Below are 20,239 nucleotides of genomic sequence, written 5' to 3'. Positions count from 1 at the left end.
TTATCAGAAAATATATATATATGTTTTATTACAAACATGGCCATTCCTACCCTGACGGGAACCACCTCGCTGTTGGATACGTATGAAATAAATAAACACGAATTAAGTTGAAATACATTCTAAAACCTATAGACACATATTTCATTGCATTGTGCTTATCTAAGTTACGTAATATATTGGTTACAAGTTACATTTCCAGATGCCCAGCCTAACTTGAGAGATTGAATCACAGTTAACACTACCTTTTCCTGTGTTCATATCAGAATATTTCTTTACGGTGTTTTTCTTTATTACCGCCACAAAGTTATATAAAATCTTGTTATCTCAATAACCATAACAAATGTTTGTAACTTGTTCTTTAAATGTTTAAACAATGTACAGTATAATACTGTTTTACGTGAATTACAATGTATTAGGCCTACGGATTTAAAACTATATGGATTGCAAATTATTAATTTTATATCCGCTTGGCATAGGTTTACAGAATGAATCAAAAGATCTGTTCTAACTTCCTTAGTTGCTCATCATAGTTTATTTCGAAGTTCAAATTTCAGTTCATTTATCCACAGAGGCCCAAATCAACACAGGGCAATTCCAGATTATGGTCACTGTGCATGTTTATACTATTATGTTGGCGAGAGCACGCAGTACAAGAAAACAGAAACGAAGAACATTTTCATCTTGATGACTTACTTGTTGCCTTTACGTACGTTGGGTAGCTCAACTGAGCTGCTTTGGTAAGGTTTCGGATGAGATCTTTACAAGATGACCTATGTTGAGTGCTTTGTATATGATGTAGAGTTCTTTAAAATTTAAATTTTAAATGTGTATGAAGAGACTAAATGTCGGACTTTAGAGGGTCGCAATATAATGTTCTTTTATAATATAGGCCTAGTTTTCTTCAGACCATATTATAGGCCTAGATACTCTGCTATCCAATGGTATCGTATTCGAACGAAGTTTAAATTTGAGGGAAAATCGAATAAATACTGTGTCCTTTAGTCAAACATAATCTACTAAAGGTATCTTACTAACAATATTCTCTTTTCATTCATTTTAAAAACATTTTTTCTTTTATTTTATCAATTAAACTAAATGATTTAATTTTCAATTATGCTATAACATAAACATACACATATACTCACATGGACAAAGGACATTCTCATTTGACACGTATTATAGTTAACAATAGAAATATTATGAAACTAATGAATGCTTTGTTAAGTGCAGAGTGGATTGGCGTATATGAAGTCTTTATGGACCATTTTAGGTTATAATAAAAACCTTTAAAAAAACATATAAAACCATATCAAAGTATAAACAATTGATACAGCCATGAGTGAGGTGGGACGCTAAGGATAAATGGTTCATTAAACATCCTTCTGTAAAAAACAAGACTGTTATAAAGAAAACATTTTCAATCACACAAATTGTAATTTTTAGAATAACATATCTGAATTCCTTCGATAAACACTAACTTGAGCACGCGATTGCAGTCATATGGCCTTATCGGTATAATTATACCTTAGACAACAATATGCAAAGAGATTCGCATTGGCTGTTTGCATATTGTTGTCTTAGACGAAAATTAAACTGCTCAAAATATTGTTGTTCTATCAAACAGAAAAAGTAATGATAACATTATGGGATTAGCTCGATTTTTAAATTATTCATTGGAAATTCCAAACCAGCTAGGGGTCTTTAATGTTTTTTGTGCAATTAACTGCTTCTTTAACAGTATCAACATCAAGCACAATGTCGTAAAGGTAGTTTTGAAAATTATTAAATATAATTGAAACGTCGAATTTTCAAAATATTATTTATGTTTAATCTCTTTATTTGGAGTTACCCTTGGTTTATTATTAAGCAATAGGCTTTATTTTATTTAAATAATAATTAATATGATGATCACTAAGCCTAATGCCTATATGTTATGATATTGGTAGAGAGAATGAAATAAATTTAACCGGTGTGAAATTGATCACAATAAAAGAGCTGGCTTTGATCTGACTTTCAGTCGGAAAATAAAGAGGCAGGCTAATAATGTGGTAGTCATCATCCTGATGTCCTTCATTGATATAGCATAGAGGATGTAAGAAAATAACAAAATTTAAAACAACTCGCACCAGACTTTAAATTAAAATAAAACGTAACAAGTTAGAGGTTTTAATTTTCTTCATTCACTATTAACATTAAATAAATCCTATCATCATGAATAATTAATAATCCGTATAAAAATGTACTGTAAGTTATTTATGTAAAAAAGTACAAAAACTATAAAAAGAAGTAATAAATATGAAAAAATTAAGCAAGCACATTTAATAACTGGAATACCGCTCCCAATTAGAATGTTCATAATTTATTTTTTACATTCCAAAATTTCCAAATTGTAAATGTCCTCTTTAAACTTCATTCGGGAAACAAAACTTTTAAATGACCTTTGTGGAGTGTTAGGATGGTAAATTGTCGTAATGTACCTATCAACGTACCCCCAGTTGTGAACACGTGAGTTTACCGAAATATGCTTGTCAGTCCGTAATCTTCAACAGTTGGGTCGTCGATGTTTCGAGAAAAGTTCTTCCGTGTTTGGAATGTTAACTGGATAAAAGAAGCTGTAATACTGGCCATACCATGTGGAACCTTACAAATGCTTCTAAATACCTAAACACAACAAAATGCATGAATATATTTAAATTATAATACACCTGAGTGTGCGTAAAGTTTGCCGTCTACTCCGCATCCAAAATCCGAGTAGTGTCTTTTGTAATTTCATTTTGAAGCGGATTAATTGAATAAAAGTTTACCTTAGACCATGGTTATTTAACGCTCATGACAACTTCCATTCAACTCATATGAATTATGTGTTTACTATAAATCAGAGCATTCACATGAGAAAATGATGAATACTGATTTTAAAGATATTAGGGCTAACCTTCACGATGGAAGGCATATTTCAAGACGACACAAGAACGACCATGAGGTAAACAATTTCACTCACCACATGATACCAATTCTTGGCTCCATCCCGAGTCATAGCACCTAATGACAAGCGACGTTACTGGATTACCAAAGCTTGATAAAACAGTATATCCTGGAGGACACCTAATGATCAGAATACTTCCAACGTCTAAGATAGTTCCTACTTTTGGTGTATTTCCCACGTAACCACTGCCATATACAACCACGTTTGTGTTGTGTAGTGAAGATATTCTGCAGTCCGATTCCATAGTTTCAAGAACTATTTAAATAATATAAAAGTTACCGCATATGTCTATTGCTAATTGAACCTTAATTAAAATGTTTGTAAGTAAAACATTATTTTGCCTTACCAGCATCGTAATTGATTGGTGTTTTTTTTACTCAAAGAGTGACTGCGTATTTTATACAAGTAGCACACTGTTATAGTTTGGATTTCTCTATATAGGCCTATTTAATATTTGAATACGTACCACACGTAGGAGGTTGGCCGGACCATTGGTTACCTGGTAAGCAGAGTAAGCTTGATGGGCCACTAAGGTAGTATCCTGGATTGCATTCGTATATTACCATATCCCATGTGTTAAAACTGACTCCAGTTATTTTCCCATTTACAATACTACCAGGATCGCCACAATAGTTTTCTAAATAATAATGAAAATCATTTTTAATTTTTTTGAATCTTTATTTGTTATATATTTTGATTTTGGACAAATTTAAGGAAAAGAATATTTGAAATGCCATGAGGTACATAAAACGTTCAATACTCGGAAGTATCAATAAGCCAAATTAACTGCAATCGGACTATCCTACTATAGGAACGATCGACAATGCTCTTTTCACTCGCCGGCAACAGTGGATTTTTTGTTTATCTTGTCTTGCTGTTTCCCCTGTTATCGTGCATGCAGTGAAGATAATTACTTTTTCGTCATTTTATGTACCCCTAAGATTGTATGCCTGCCTTTTCCGCTTTTCATGCTAATTTCTTAAACTATATCTACCAATTTAGAACTTTTCCCTTAACGATCTCATAGCCGATTCCACATTCTCTTTATCGTCTCGTGCACATCGTCTCCAGTCACATTAAGACGTCAATACGTCAAATAGATTCTTTTTTTGAAGCAGTATGACAACTTCTCTTTTGCTTTACTTACTTTATGTTTCAGTATGCTTTTGATGTATACCTCGGTAAAACTGTACTTTCTCTGCTGATTTAACTTAGGTGAGAACATGAAAATCAAGTGTTTTGTAGAACATCGCGATGCGAAATCAGTGGTATTCATGTCCCAGCGGAGTAGGCCTATGTTGATGCAATTTAGCTATTTCGTTGCTCAAGAGATTCATTATTATGCACGCGTCTGGTCTCAACTTTTTTTTCAGTTTAGGTCTATATTCAACTCATACATAAATTCAGTCATTGATATTTATAAATCTTCTATACCCCTTCCTCCCTTCGTCTTGCTCTTCTTTGTCTTGTAGCTTCTTCCAGAATTTAACTTTCAGTTATCAATAACAATAATAAAATTGCTTACAATAATTTTTCAATCGTATAATAATTAAATTGCCATTTTTGTAGACACATGATCGAAAATGCTTTGTAAATCTACAAAATTTAACTCAGTCAGATAAACACTAAACAAGTATATTCAAACGAATCACCAGCGGCGGATGAAGGTTCTTCGGGATTGTAAATCATGTTTTGTCAATTGGCCGGCCATCAACGCTTTAGGCCTATAAAATGTCGCAAAATGTTTTGTTGCCAGTTTTTGCTACATTAAGTGAATGCAATGTAATCTTAATCTAAATGCAAATTATGTTATTTTCTGAACTCCCTTATAACCGTATTGATCCTTTTCTATAATTTATCTTACAGCGGAGCAATTGGTGCTAAATTCGGAGAAACTGTCGGTAAAGCATCGCATCGATGAAGTAAAATATTCATATAGGCCTATAGCAGAGAAAGTGTCGGCGGAGCAATTTTTATAACAAAGGTTTTGTCAGTAAACTTTTATTCAATTAATATTTAAATCAATGCCACATGATACGAGGTCAACCGATCTAATTGTAGGGATATATATAGTTGATAACCAACTATTTTTTTATTATATTGCTAAAATCCTGCCTGATCAGTTAATAATAACACGATAAAGATTGATGATAATGATTCCATTGCCTACTATGCACGGAATAGGGATTACCGATTAACGTGTATAAATTGAAATTCATTAAATATTGCCTTTTTAGGCTTTACCTATAGGACTGCAAGATACATCTCTACCACTCCATTCACCGGATCCAGTGCAAACACGTCGTCTGCTACCTCTCAGTCTATATCCTTCATTACAAGAAAATGTTAATGATTGCGTCCTGTAGTATTTATCTCCAGTTACTAAACCATTCAGTGGGGCATTTAAAACTGGACAGTTTATATCTGCATGATAATCCAAAAAATAACTGATTAAAACCATACTACCATCTACTACAATAAACATTAAAGAAAACATAATAATAAACAAAATACACTATACTGAGTAACACGCAACTGTGACGTCAACGAAACGTGAATTTGACATTTCTGTCGCGTAAAATCGACGTAGGCAGAAACTGTGTCGTGAAATTATTTCATTCTTTCCTGATCTTAATAAGGGAACATTAATTGGTTATTTGAGGTGGTGTAAAAATTGAACTAAATTTGAAAACTGCCCTGGAGTTGGAGGGATTACCAGCTCTATGGCGGGTATTTTATCTTGTACCCTATTGACACCAATTGCATATACTGTATCTTTCTTCTTTTGAACATGATATCCTAGGCCTACTACATTATTATTCCATCTTGATACATTAGTTGTTGATTGTTAAGTCAATGGCCATTCATCAATTCTTCAAATAGGAATGTTTCATGTAATACAGGCTTTCTAATATAGGCTTACCGGGAAAGAGTGAATTTATAGTTACGTTTTTATTACTGGTTTTGAGAAAACAATCCTATTAGGCCTATTTTTAATTAACCAAGTCATTTAAATGCGGAATGTATTGTTGACAGTTTGTAACACAAAACATATACATATATACATAAATAACGGATATTCAATAAACTCCATAATGAAAAACAATTACTTACAACATTTAGGATTTTCCGAATGTGACCAGCTTCCATTTACGCATGTGCTTGTTTGTTCTGTTATTAAAGTATGAGTATATGGATCGGCACATTGAAAGTTGATGTGCGTATCATGTTCTAGTGTGCGCTGTTCATTCCTATCCACAACTGAACCCGATGTTATGATGACAACTGGTTGATTTCCTACGCCCGGGACAACACATGGCCACTTACTATTGTCTATATGTTATAAAATCATTATATATAATAGATTATCATAGTCCTAATTATCTAAAAGAGAATTTTGTAATGGGTAGAACATTTACTCTGGGTACGACAGATACTAGGCAAATGTTGTAAGTAGAAACAATGGCTTCAAGATATTCTTTAAAAATGCAATTGTGGAACGAAGTGTCAAATTGTACTTTTCTCAAAATGTACTTTTATATGATAATATGACTTAATTTTACGTTTTTTGTGTTTTTATTCAACTTCGGATTTATTTTTATTTTTGTGGAGTCACCAGCTGATGGTAACGTATTTATGAACTACCTAAACAAGTTTTAGAGCAGAATTTTGCCAAATTTTATATTTAACCATTTTAAGAGAAATTAATGTTTTTTCATTGTGATTTCTATGTGTTTAAATCTATGTCCAAATGTTGTATCTAAAATTCATGTCTGTAAAAAGCAACACTTTGTTTACGGTGACTTTTAGTTGATAAAACCATGGATTAATGAATAAAACATATAGGCCTATAGGCCTACTATTTTTCAACCCATTTATTTGGAATAAATTATCTTTTTACATAAAAAAAACACATGTAGTTTGGTTCCATTATATAAATCTTTCAACATTAAAATTAGAATTTTAACAGGACGTGGGCTTAATAATTAAAATATCAAACACGTCTTACCCATGCAGTAAGTTTCGGTTCCTGTCCATTCACCAGTTGAGTTGCATCTTCTACGCCGGCTTCCTTTTAAGTTAAAACCTTCGTCACATGTGAATTCTACCCATTGATTCCTGTAGAATTTGTCGCCAACTATATTCCCATTTTCAGGAGCAGACATTTCTGGACATCGAATTACTAATCAATCAATCAAAATATTAAATTAAAATAAATGTATTTTAAAAATAGACAGATTTAATAAAAGGAATTATTATAGATGACATTATATGGTACGGTAGTTAAACCTGACAGGCAATTATACTAATTACTTTGGTAATACTGTATATTTTTTATTAACTAAATTAATCTCATTACATTTATTTAGTTCTAGGTCACCAGATACAAATGGGACATTACAGTTTTCACATTTAAATTAAACGTGGAGAATAATTGTATACAATTGTATGAATAACATGACATTTTGTAGATGTAAAGCTTACAAAAACAATCAGACAATATTATAGGCCCTAATATTTAAGTTACATTGAATTACTTATAGCAAACGCCGGAATGAAACTGATTAAGTTGATGAAATACGTTACTTAGTACTCCATATTATTTTTGTTATACCAATCACTCATATTAAAACATTAGACCAATTGATTCTCACCACATCTTGGATTTGAAGTAACTGACCATTCACCATTGTCACATTCGCTTACTGGTTCTGATGTTAAAATATACTCTTCAGGGTTAACGCATCTAAATGCTAAAAGAGTGCCATGTTCTGCCCTTCTTTGTACACTCGGATCGATTATACCACCACTGCTTGTATAAATAAGAACTGGTGTTTGTGGTAATGGAATTATACACGGTGAAGCATTGGAATCTATGAGAAAGACAACCATTTATTGTATTAGTACATACATAGCAACCATCTGGGGTTTATATGTCGTTTTCAGTCATTGTTGAAGAAGTAGAAAACGATGTGCAGATTATAAACGTTATAGATGTTATCGTTGTTTTGTTTTCTATGACGTTATAAATCATCAGTCAGGTATTAGTAAGGAAAAATGTTAAACCACAATGGCCAGCACAATGATAGATGACAAACGCCCATTGTCTTCATTGTACAGCACTGATATTATCAGTCAACTTATTCTAATTGCTAATAGTAAAATCATTATGTAATATGTTCAAATATATTTTCTTTTCGTAAACTGGTATTAATTTCAAACTTATATTTTGGAGAAATGTTCTTGTTCATCTTACCCATGCAGTAAGTTTCGGTTCCAGTCCATTCACCAGTTGAGTTGCATCTTCTACGTCGGCTTCCCTTTAAGTTAAAACCTTCATCACATGTGAATTCTACCCATTGATTCCTGTAGAATTTGTCTCCAACTATATTCCCATTTTCAAGAGCAGATATTTCTGGACACCGAATGACTAATCACAAATTATACAATGTTATACGTCTGTAATGGTTTATATATTGAATATATAAAACAAAAACAACGTTAGTTAAACGCTATCCATTAAAGATAGCCTGATGGTAGAATTTAGTAGGCTAAAAGTAGGCCTAATAATAGTAATTGTTATTGAAGATGTAACCACTCACCACACCGAGGGCTGGAGGTATGGGACCAAACAGCATTAGTGCAAACGCTTTCTGATTCAGATATTAGAATGTATGTTTGAGGATCACCACATCTGAACTCTAGACGTGTTCCATGTTCAACCTGACGTATTACAAATGGGTCAATAATATCACCACCACTCAAGATGATTACGTCTGTCTGTGGTCTTGGTACTACACACGGAGATTGATTTGAATCTATACAAAAGCAAATATAAATTATATTTTTTAAAACCCCAATAGTTATCGCCATATTAGTAGGCCTATTATAAGACTAAACAAATAAAATAGCTATTTCGCAAAAAATAATTCCCTAATTCAATCTGATTTTATCATCTTACCCATGCAGTAAGTTTCGGTTCCAGTCCATTCACCAGTTGAGTTGCATCTTCTACGTCGGCTTCCTTTTAAGTTAAAACCTTCATCACATGTGAATTCTACCCATTGATTCCTGTAGAATTTGTCTCCATCTATTTTCCCATTTTCAGGAGCAGATATTTCTGGACACCGAATGACTAATTGCAAAGCAATAAATAAAATTAAAATAGTATAGATGGAATAAATTTAGTTACAATATATTCCATGCAGATGTTGTTTTACATTATAATTGTATAGTATCAATATCAGCGATTTAGACAGCAATGAGGAGAAACAAAATAAACAAATATAAAATTATTGATAAATAGATTATTATAGATGTAACCACTCACCACATCGAGGGCTGGTAGTATGCGACCAAACAGCATTAGTGCAAACGCTTTCTGATTCAGATATTAGAATGTATGTTTGAGGATCACCACATCTGAACTCTAGACGTGTTCCATGTTCAACCTGACGTATTACAAATGGGTCAATAATATCACCACCACTCAAGATGATTACGTCAGTCTGTGGTCGTGGTACTACACACGGAGATTGATTTTGATCTATTTTAAAACAATGTATTATTTTAAATGACAAAATAACAATAGTAGGTTTATAGTTATAATTATTACTACCATAAATAATAAATATAATAATACGATATTTATGTATTTAGTTCTGCATCTGCAGGCATTTATTGGTTGAAAGAAAACTGTTTAAATGCAGTAAGTAAGTATTAATTATGCTTAATAATAATAGAGTATGACCTGTATATTTTCGTTGTCACATAATTATTGAAATGAATGTAGTATGTGACTAAATGGTAAATTCGTTTGTACAGGAATTAAATTATTCAATGAGAATAGTTACATTTTTTGTGACGAAATTGGTATCTAGAGAGTACAGTTAGTACTAGTATCGAGCACTTTGAATTGCCTAAGTATGTCACTGAAACATTTCTACTAAATTTTTACCGATTGCTTTGAAAGATGTCTAAGCCGAAAAAGTTGCACATAGAGAGCTCAATGGAAAGGCAAAATCTAATCTACCAAGAATAATTTTAGAATAGAGCGTGAACGATGTTGATATCGATGACCATAATCTTTATGAAGCTTCCAATAAACAGTTAGATTTTTTCTTCAAACTTCCAAAAGGACATGTCTTGATTGATGGAATGACAAGTGTATGAATATGTATGAGCCACAGTCGATTATTACTTGCTAACTAATGACCAGTTTTAGGGAAATCTTTATGTACGTATTCAACAAAAATCAACAATCAAGAATTGTACAAATTGTCGACCAATAGTATATAGTTTTATTGCAATCTCTCATTTTTATGAAAATGTTTTCCTGCTCCTTATTTCAACATTCAATTTAAAACATTAGCAGCCGATTTTCCATAATATATATAATGAATGTACAAATTGAGGCAATAGATAGAACAGCGACAATAGCATGGTCCATAATAATACTAAGTAGAGGAAACAGAAAAGCAATACAACAATGTTAGTACACCCACAGACAAATTATCAGACAAATACATATTGTCTTATTTTGTTAACCAATACCTACGAATAATACAAATAGTTAGTTCTCCAGACCACTGTCCATCTTGTTGACAAGTTCTCTGTCTACTGCCTTGAAGGTTGTATCCAGTGTTACAATCAAACTCTATGACGTCATTATATGAAGATCCCTGAGTAACAATAACGCCATACACTGGAGGATCAAGTACTGGACACATAACAGCTGTTAAAAGTAACCAGAAAGTCATGGTAACAATACTGTACGTTCACATTCTGTATCCTTTGGTTTTTCTACACAAGTAGTCTATTTAGAAGCCATACTCACGGTTACAAGTAGTTAGTTCTCCAGACCACTGTCCATCTTGTTGACAAGTTCTCTGTCTACTGCCTTGAAGGTTGTATCCAGTGTTACAATCAAACTCTATGACGTCATTATATGAAGATCCCTGAGTAACAATAACGCCATACACTGGAGGATCAAGTACTGGACACATAACAGCTGTTAAAAGTAACCAGAAAGTCATGGTAACAATACTGTACGTTCACATTCTGTATCCTTAGGTTTTTCTACACAAGTAGTCTATTTAGAAGCCATACTCACGGTTACAAGTAGTTAGTTCTCCAGACCACTGTCCATCTTGTTGACAAGTTCTCTGTCTACTGCCTTGAAGGTTGTATCCAGTGTTACAATCAAACTCTATGACGTCATTATATGAAGATCCCTGAGTAACAATAACGCCATACACTGGAGGATCAAGTACTGGACACATAACAGCTGTTAAAAGTAACCAGAAAGTCATGGTAACAATACTGTACGTTCACATTCTGTATCCTTTGGTTTTTCTACACAAGTAGTCTATTTAGAAGCCATACTCACGGTTACAAGTAGTTAGTTCTCCAGACCACTCTCCATCTTGTTGACAAGCTCTCTGTCTACTGCCTTGAAGGTTGTATCCAGTGTTACAATCAAACTCTATGACGTCATTATATGAAGATCCCTGAGTAACAATAACGCCATGCATTGGAGGATCAAGTACTGGACACATAACAGCTGTTAAAAGTAACCAGAAAGTCATGGTAACAATACTGTACGTTCACATTCTGTATCCTTAGGTTTTTCTACACAAGTAGTCTATTTAGAAGCCATACTCACGGTTACAAGTAGTTAGTTCTCCAGACCACTGTCCATCTTGTTGACAAGTTCTCTGTCTACTGCCTTGAAGGTTGTATCCAGTGTTACAATCAAATTCTATGACGTCACTGTATGAAGATCCCTGAGTGACAATAACGCCATACATTGGAGGATTAAGTACTGGACACGTGACAGCTGTAAATTATACAGAAAACGTGATAACAGTACACAGTAACTGAAGATTCACACTTTTTATCATTTAGTTGTTCTATAGAGGTAGTCTGTTTAGAAGTCATACTCACGGTTACAAGTAGTTAGTTCTCCAGACCACTGTCCATCTTGTTGACAAGTTCTCTGTCTACTGCCTTGAAGGTTGTATCCTGTGTTACAATCAAACTCTATGACGTCATTATATGAAGATCCCTGAGTAACAATAACGCCATGCATTGGAGGATCAAGTACTGGACACATAACAGCTGTTAAAAGTAACCAGAAAGTCATGGTAACATTACTGTACATTCACATTCTGTATCCTTTGGTTTTTCTACACAAGTAGTCTATTTAGAGGCCATACTCACGGTTACAAGTAGTTAGTTCTCCAGACCACTGTCCATCTTGTTGACAGGTTCTCTGTCTACTGCCTTGAAGGTTGTATCCAGTGTTACAATCAAACTCTATGACGTCGTTGTATAAAAATCCCTGAGTAAGAATAACGCCATTTATTGGAGAATCTAGAACAGGACACGTGATAGCTGTAAATAGAAACAGAACGTCGACACAAATAATCATTTACTTTTACTCAAAAGAATACTTAAGTATATTAAGATATACCTAAGATGGTAATGTTGTCTTACGAAAGGCAATGGGTGATAATGAAGTCACTAGTTTGACTATCAAGTACTAAGCACATAACTTGAATTCTGCTGGATTTAGACAAAAAATACCCTTTTTTGGAATCTAATTGCAAAAAAAGTTAGTTATTAGAAATTAGTTTTTGGACCCTAAACAACCATTATCGACGTTCGAAACTGCTGTTTGCAAAGAATTAACAGATAAATGAAATCTATTCTAATAAACCATTTGATTCAACAATGCGAATGAATGTGGTATTTCTTATTTGATCTTGATTCATCATACCACGTCAACGAATAGTTAGAGAAAGACCTGAAATACTATAGGGCTTCAATTGATCATATACTATTTATCTAAATTAATAGTTTAATGCAAAGTTTCTGACGTTGTGTTTGTGCCTGTGCTCATACAAAACAAATTGTTGAAATCTAAATAGTCTAAAATCGTAAATTGTATTCATTTCATTCTCACAGATGTTTAGTCTAAGGCTGTGTTTATATATTAGTATGATTTTGTATCAGTATATAGTATTGTAAAGTAGTCCTGTTCATGCTTTTTATATTTATGACTCGGGTTTTCCGTTTACACTATTTTGTAATAATTTGGTGGGATGATACAATTTTTGTTGCAGCTACAGCCTGTACAGATTAGTGTACTCATAGTGTAATATAAATAGTGTCTTTTTTCTCAAACTAAATTTTAACACATTTATGAATATTAAACAACTGTTTTGTATGTTGAGTGTATGGTCAGTATAGTATTTGAAAGATTGAGACTACAAACCAAAAAAATAAGGGTAAAATAGGGTAAAAAATCCAAATTTAGATTATCTCACTCTTCCTATCAAAATAGCAATATTTGCTTACCACAAAACGGTTCCTGTCCTGACCATTGTCCCTCGGTACAGATTCGCTTATTTTCAGTTGTAAGATGCAATTGCGTTTCATTAGCACATACTATTTGAAGCTCGTATCCTTCCTGAAAGACGTGCTGTTGTGATGCGGTAAGTGGGACATCCCCTATTAGTAGAATGACGACGTCGTTTACCTCATTAGGTCTACTGCAGCTTATTTCTCTGTCAATAAGTACTATATGAAAAGGAAAAATATACAATTGTGTGTTGTGTAAATGCCATCAATTTACTATGGAGTGAATTAAAACGCACAGTGCCTACAATCAAATACAATTAAACATACCACTTATTTTGTATTATGTTATTTCTTATGAAGTAGTCCTTGATTCAATCTATTTACTTACCACAATTAGGGAATGGTGAGCGCGACCAATCTCCATCCACACATACACTTTCTCGAACTATTTCTCCTAAACCATCTCCCAACACGTGATCAGGATCACATACAAGCTCTATATGATAACCGTGATCAATTAAGGTACCAGGATAAAGTGGAATTGTGCTTGTCTGATTAAACTCGTAAAATGAACCATTGTCGAGGTTCGGTATTATACAACTTCTTGGTACTTCAGGCATTGTGGAAGTTACTGGAGCCAGTGTCGTTGTTTCTAAAAAGATAGAAAACGGACTCTTAATGGTGACAAGCTAAATTAATTACAAGAATTGTTATTACTTGAATAGGCAATTCCGTGTCTATGTTCAATTGTCCTTCATTATTATGTACGCGTATGGAACGCCGCTACACAAGTTTTTGACGATTCTATTTTTGACATGATGAAATCATCACATGTACTCCACCGTCATAGTTTTCAATTGTCGTGAGCGTTGGGCAATTAGTCGATGCAATTTAGTCGATGCAATTTAGTTGATGTAATTTACCCGATATTATCACATCAAAAAATCGGACAGAATTTGGCGTCGATTCAATATTCATCAATAAAGTAAAACATTGAATAGTCTAAAGCTTTCTATAACGTTCTTACCAAAAAACATTTGCTTGATTGATTGCAACCATTCATGATGTCGATATATTCGTACATAAACCCCTGGAATTCCATCTCGAGCACATCCAACTCCCCAGCTAACAAGGCCAACTAACTTCCATTCACCGGTTTCATAGTCCTGTAACAACATTTCTTGATTGTTTCTATGTAATCTATACTATCATTAATATTATCTATTCTAACTTTAACAATCGTTAGCACATGGACGTACTGTACTGATTTGCTAACGATATCATCGAACATGCATCAATTTTGATCATGATCATGCCACAAAATGGTTACAAAAATAGACAATGACGGATTCAGACACACGTAGACAGCAAAGGATTTTCAACAAGAATTTTTTTTCCACAAAATGGACGAAGTCCAAAATACCTAAATTGTGTTTTAGTTTGTGATACAGCACATTATGTATACATTGTGTTTGTATTACAAACTTGTAATAAAAAAAAAAACATAATAAAAAAAAATCGCCAATAAGTGTTAATACACGACGACGACAAAAACAACAGTCTAACTTATTCGTTTTTATATATTTATGTATTGTTGATAGTGACTATAGTTTAAATTGTTTTTAAAGTGTAATACATATGCAATTCAGCCATGTGCTGCCATGTATGTAATTTGTATGTGAATTTTGAATAAAATATACCGATAATAATAATAACAACAATAACGTTTTTTTTTGTAAGATTAAAGAATTAATTAGTTTTGTGTTGCATAATAATTTAATAATAATACAGTTGAACCTCCGTGAGCGGCCACCTCCCGTGAGCGGCCACCTTCTATAACGCCGCACTTTCAAAAGCACGTTTGTTCTTCCTATATAATTAGTGTATTTAGCACCTACCCTAAGCGGCCACGGCCACTTTTTTTTTCACTAAAAATTTCAATATTGTAAATTACCTCCCGTAAGCGGCCACCCGAAAAATTCGTATTGACTTTTGACAAAAAAAGTAAAATTTTGATACTTAGTGCTTATATAATTATTAGCTTTATTTCGAAGCGGTTTTAAAAACATTTCTGTGAAGAACATTCCAGTGTTTTTTTAGATGAGATGACTGACAGATTTTTACCGACAATTTTCATATGATAAAAGCTTTAAAAATTTGTCTGAAAATCATGAACATTAGGCCTACTAAACCACCTGATCATGAACAATAAAATACAATTAGCTGGAGAATTTAGAGGCCCGTTGCGTCAAAAACGCCGAAAATGGTGGTATTTCAATACAAAAAAAATTATTATGAATTGCCTTATGACAAACTCCAGACTCCATCACATGAGGAGACTAGTCAACAATGTTTTTTGATCGATGTAAATGAGACATGGTGGAATACGGCAATTCAATCTGAAATTGTATTAGTCTTTAAATCAACAATTGTTCGTGTAAATTATTAAAAATCCAAATATGCCGTTGATTTTAGGTATAGGCCTATTGCTAATTAGTAAGAAAATAATGTAATGATATCACCAGCTTACGGCGTTTAATTCCTACTATATAAATATATATCTATGGAAAGAAAGACCATTTGAAGTTTTTTTAATGCAATGGAGAAAATCACCACACCAATGTCATGTAAAGACATCAGTAGGGTGTTTTGATGCTAATTAAGCCACTTCCTGACGTCCGATTTTGGTAAACTTTGGAAATGATGTTCATTTCAACAAGGAGAATGTTAAGTTCTTAAATTATTCGCATAGTATAATGTCATTTAAACAGTTATAACATAATATATGACGTCACAACTACCATATGACGTCATTGGTACGCTAATTAATTAATTATGCTAATTAGAATGTTTAATATCATTTTTATATCTTCTCGTAATGCACTTAGGTGGTCTAAATCCAACCATTAAGGAGATATGGGGCTTCAAAATAGCAAATGGCGGCCATTTAGAATTTATGCTAATTAACTCACTTCCCATGTCTGAATTTGGTAAACTTTAGATTTGATGTTCATTTGAACCATATTTACTAGACAAAATAAAATAAAAATCTGTTGCAATTTCTTCTAGGTTCACCCTATTTTTGACTTATCTTTACTGGACTAAATATTTCGTAATTTACCTGGTATGTAACTGGACCACCACTATCACCATTACACGCATCTTCTCCTGTATTACCTCCCATGCAAAACATGTTGTCGGTGATATCGCCTGTATGAGCTATACGGCATGTTCGCTGGCTAACCACAGGTAACTCAACCTAAACCATATACATAGTGTAAGAAGTAAGTGGTAAGAATTACTTTTATGACATTAGAACAGCTATGAATCTAATAATAATACAGATTTCTGTGCACACACAGAATGTCATTTATACTCGATAACTGCATAGAAGAATCCCTAATCATAGAGCATAAAAGAGTTTAATAATAAACTGTTAATGTGGAATGCTTTACATTAACATTGAAAATGCACCTTTTTCAAAAATCTTGACAGTTCACCGCCTTCTCGAAGTCTACCCCATCCAACAACAGTAAAAATATTATCCGGTATAATTAGACTCTCTGCTGAATCAGGCTCTGGTAAACATACTAATATATAACATAAAAATAACTCATAAAAGGCATAGCATAAAGTACAAAGAATACATAGGACCACTTCGGCTAATTAAATCGAAAAAAAGTTTAGGACACCAAAAACATCTCATCCAAAAAATTACCTAAAACGTAGTATTCTACTATATTTTAAATATAATAATTTCCTATCCCCACAAAATCTAAGACCCACAATTGCATGATTTATTAATATTCCCAATGGCACATCTTTTACGATATGACCAGCAATTTATTCAACCTAATACGGAATCTTTGTTCATTACCGTACACCCTAAACCTCATATCACCCCGTGGTGAAGGTTTTCTTGAGTCCAAAGCCTTTGACAAGGGTAGGATTAGGACATGGCGTTACACACTCCCTTCCATAATCGACTCTTTCCTCGGATATGACCCTGACATTGTAGTTTTAGAAATAAAATATTAACTCGAAATCGCTACATGTAGTAACGAAAACTCCCATAACCTAGAATAATGTATGTGCAATATTTAGACTACCAAGATGCAAAGTATTTACAAGAGTTAGTAAGATATTACTTTTAGAAAAAAACAATTACTTAAAAAAGTGACACTAGGCCTATGGGCTATAATAATTGTTTCATGCCTACCTGGTATAACGTTGTCGGTAAAAGTAGCATCTCTGTCAAGTCGAACCAAAGCAATATCATTATAAAGTGCATCCAGATCAAAATCGGGATGTAAAAATACACGCTCAACTCCAAACGATTGTTCATGTGATTCAATTATTTCTCTGTTATGCTTTCCTAATCGAACAGTAAGTCCACTAGCATCTGTTACGTATGCATAAACACAATGTCCTGCAGTCAGAACCCATCTTTCATCAATTAATGCACCACCACAAAAGTGGTCATTAAATGGTGATTGTGTGAAAGACACTGCCCATGGGACAGCTCCTCTTCGAACCAGATCACCACCAACTATCCTGTAATCCTGAAATATAGGTCTACCACACACGTAATCATCTGAAATTGTATGTAAACTATGTTATATTATACAATACATTCCGTTTTAGCTAAATTGTAAGAATTATAATAAATTATAATGTAAGCATAATAATAAACAAATCCATTAATAAATAATGTGTTAGATAAAGGCCTACAGTATTCCACTACCACGCACTAAGTTTGATAGTTATTGTATTATCCGTGAGGTATTATACCTATGCGGGTACAAGATGGAACGTCTCCAGACCACATTCCGTCTGGTTGGCATGTTCTTTCCATAAGAGTTTGGTTAAACAAACGGTAACCGTCACGACAAAAGTACGTTGCAGTAGCTCCGACAGTCCGTGTGGAAGGTTCCACATCAACAAACACCCCATTGTCATTGTCATCGAAAAGTTCTTCGCATATGACTATGGAAACAAGGTTACGTTACACTAATGATTATCTATGATAAACACAATTACCATTAATTTAAAAAGATTAAAGATTCCACTACCAGATGGATACATTCAAACAGGATTCAAAATAATTGATCAAATAAAGTGATTTAAAAAACATATTTTTAGTAGGACAACCTCTTTAAAGTAGTAATAATAATGTAATAATATACTACTAATTCGACTACATAATAATATTAAAAATGAAATGAAATGAAAATAAAAATAGAATTTAATGCTTGCGCTTTCATTTTAGTACTGATATGCTATTATCTTACCAGCTTTAATGCAAACCGGAGAAGTTCCGGTCCATTGTCGGTCTCCTCGGCAAATACGGACTTCGTCACCTTCATCTGATAGCATGTAGCCAGTGGAACATGAAAAAGTAGCTGTTGCTCCAAACCGAATAGGTAAAGGCGCTACTTCAACTTTTAAGATACCAGATGAGTTGAACTCTTTACAATACTCAGTTCTTTCTGTGTTACAAGAAATAATGATAATTATTATTAGGGCGCTCTGGCCAGCAAACCAAGGTGACAGGCCAAATTAAGCTCCGAGTAAAAATAGTTATTTTTACACCATATTACACTGTAAAACGAGAATCAAGTAAGTAATACTGATTTACAAACAAACCGACGTTTGTCGATTGGTATATTACGATAATATACTCAAGTTTAAAGTGTAAAATCAAACGTAGCAGAATGGCTACATACTAACCGAAAACTCCCGCCGCGGGTGCTATGAGCAACGGAGTAAACAAAGCCGGTAGGCAAACAACAAGGAGGTGTGAAGCCCGTGTTTTTAAAAGCAGACCAAATTCCAGTCGATCTATGCATTACATTAACAAAAGTATACCCGCCGATCACATCGAATTTATGTCAATGATAGGAAAGACAGAGTGCAACTAATAACTAACGGTATAAACATAAGACATTGTCAATTATCAAGAGGTCTCCGACAAGGATGCCCTCTCTTACCATACTTATTTATATTGTGTGCCGAAATATTGTCTTCTCATATTCGCCACAATCCAACAATTAAAGGTGTTACAATTAATAGTCAAGAAATTAAACTAACGCAATATGCCGACGATACAGTTGTCATTCTCGATAGTTCTAAAGAGTCTATTTTGGGCACTATGAAAGTTCTTGAAAATGTTGCCAATATTTCTGGATTAAAAATAAATCAAGATAAAACACAAGTGATGTGTATAGGATCGGATAAACAGACCTACTAAAATTTGAAGAGGATAAACTAAAAAAACTTAATGGAAAAAAGGTCCGATACGGTTACTTGGAGTTTACCCTTGATCCTTCGGATCTGTTTACTCTGAACCTATTACCTTAATTTTTTTTAGAAACCTTAAATAAATTCAATTTAGGTATGTCATTTGTGAACTGGGTAAAAGCACTGTATAACAATACAAATTGTATATTCACAAATAGGGATGGTTGGCAATCAGAAAGTGTTGTCATGCATCAAGGTATTAGACAAGGATGTCCCTTGTCATGCTCTACCGTTTATTTCAGTAGCTGAAGTCCTAGCTACAAAAATAAGAACATGTGATATGGTCAAAGGCCTGATTGTTCCTGCAGGCAATGGCATTTTAAAAGATATAAGATTGCACAGCTAGCAGATGACACTGTATTTTTACTCTATAGTTCACTATGTCGGTCGGTCGGTCTGTCGGTCTGTCTGTCGGTCTGTCGGTCCGGTATCACTATGCGTTTTATCGCTTTTCTGTACTTTTTGAACTGTTTTGATGTACAGAAAAGTTTTAAAGTACATTACTTTTTGAAAGTTCATTTTTTCTGAGAGCACGCGACTTATGGCTGTTGGTCTTGTTTTCTAAAGGACGTAAATAGTTAGATAACAGCA

At 33.5% G+C, this 20,239-nt stretch overlaps 3 protein-coding genes across 3 annotated transcripts; all 3 read right to left on the bottom strand.

Annotated features, from left to right (window-relative positions):
• Window positions 1–2,137: 2,137 nt before the first annotated feature.
• Window positions 2,138–11,793, bottom strand: LOC144838324 (CUB and sushi domain-containing protein 1-like). Its single transcript, XM_078693661.1, has 16 exons — window positions 11,649–11,793; window positions 11,373–11,546; window positions 11,097–11,270; window positions 10,821–10,994; window positions 10,542–10,718; window positions 9,315–9,530; window positions 8,946–9,119; window positions 8,587–8,862; window positions 8,241–8,414; window positions 7,639–7,857; window positions 6,993–7,166; window positions 6,098–6,316; window positions 5,228–5,407; window positions 3,450–3,620; window positions 2,999–3,238; window positions 2,138–2,661 (listed from the first exon to the last, which is right to left on the bottom strand). Exons 1-16 carry the CDS (start codon window positions 11,791–11,793, stop codon window positions 2,654–2,656), a joined length of 2,895 nt encoding a protein of 964 aa, XP_078549787.1. The 3' UTR covers window positions 2,138–2,653.
• A 32-nt stretch (window positions 11,794–11,825) lies between these two features.
• On the bottom strand, window positions 11,826–16,618 carry LOC144838323 (E-selectin-like). The gene is made up of 6 exons (XM_078693660.1): window positions 16,470–16,618; window positions 14,376–14,514; window positions 13,737–14,000; window positions 13,346–13,567; window positions 12,206–12,379; window positions 11,826–12,103 (listed from the first exon to the last, which is right to left on the bottom strand). The coding sequence occupies exons 1-6, from the start codon at window positions 16,539–16,541 to the stop codon at window positions 11,913–11,915; spliced, it is 1,062 nt and encodes a 353-aa protein (XP_078549786.1). The 5' UTR covers window positions 16,542–16,618; the 3' UTR covers window positions 11,826–11,912.
• A 186-nt stretch (window positions 16,619–16,804) lies between these two features.
• LOC144838322 (mannan-binding lectin serine protease 1-like) lies at window positions 16,805–19,341 on the bottom strand. Its single transcript, XM_078693659.1, has 5 exons — window positions 19,278–19,341; window positions 18,640–18,837; window positions 18,140–18,334; window positions 17,568–17,942; window positions 16,805–16,938 (listed from the first exon to the last, which is right to left on the bottom strand). Exons 1-5 carry the CDS (start codon window positions 19,339–19,341, stop codon window positions 16,805–16,807), a joined length of 966 nt encoding a protein of 321 aa, XP_078549785.1.
• Between the last annotated feature and the right edge of the window lie 898 nt (window positions 19,342–20,239).

Source organism: Antedon bifida, chromosome 3, assembly GCF_963402885.1.
Source record: "Antedon bifida chromosome 3, ecAntBifi1.1, whole genome shotgun sequence".
NCBI classification, from domain to species: Eukaryota; Metazoa; Echinodermata; class Crinoidea; order Comatulida; family Antedonidae; genus Antedon; species Antedon bifida.
The sequence above is the reverse complement of the archived record's forward strand: the minus strand, read 5'-3'. Positions and strand labels throughout refer to the sequence as shown.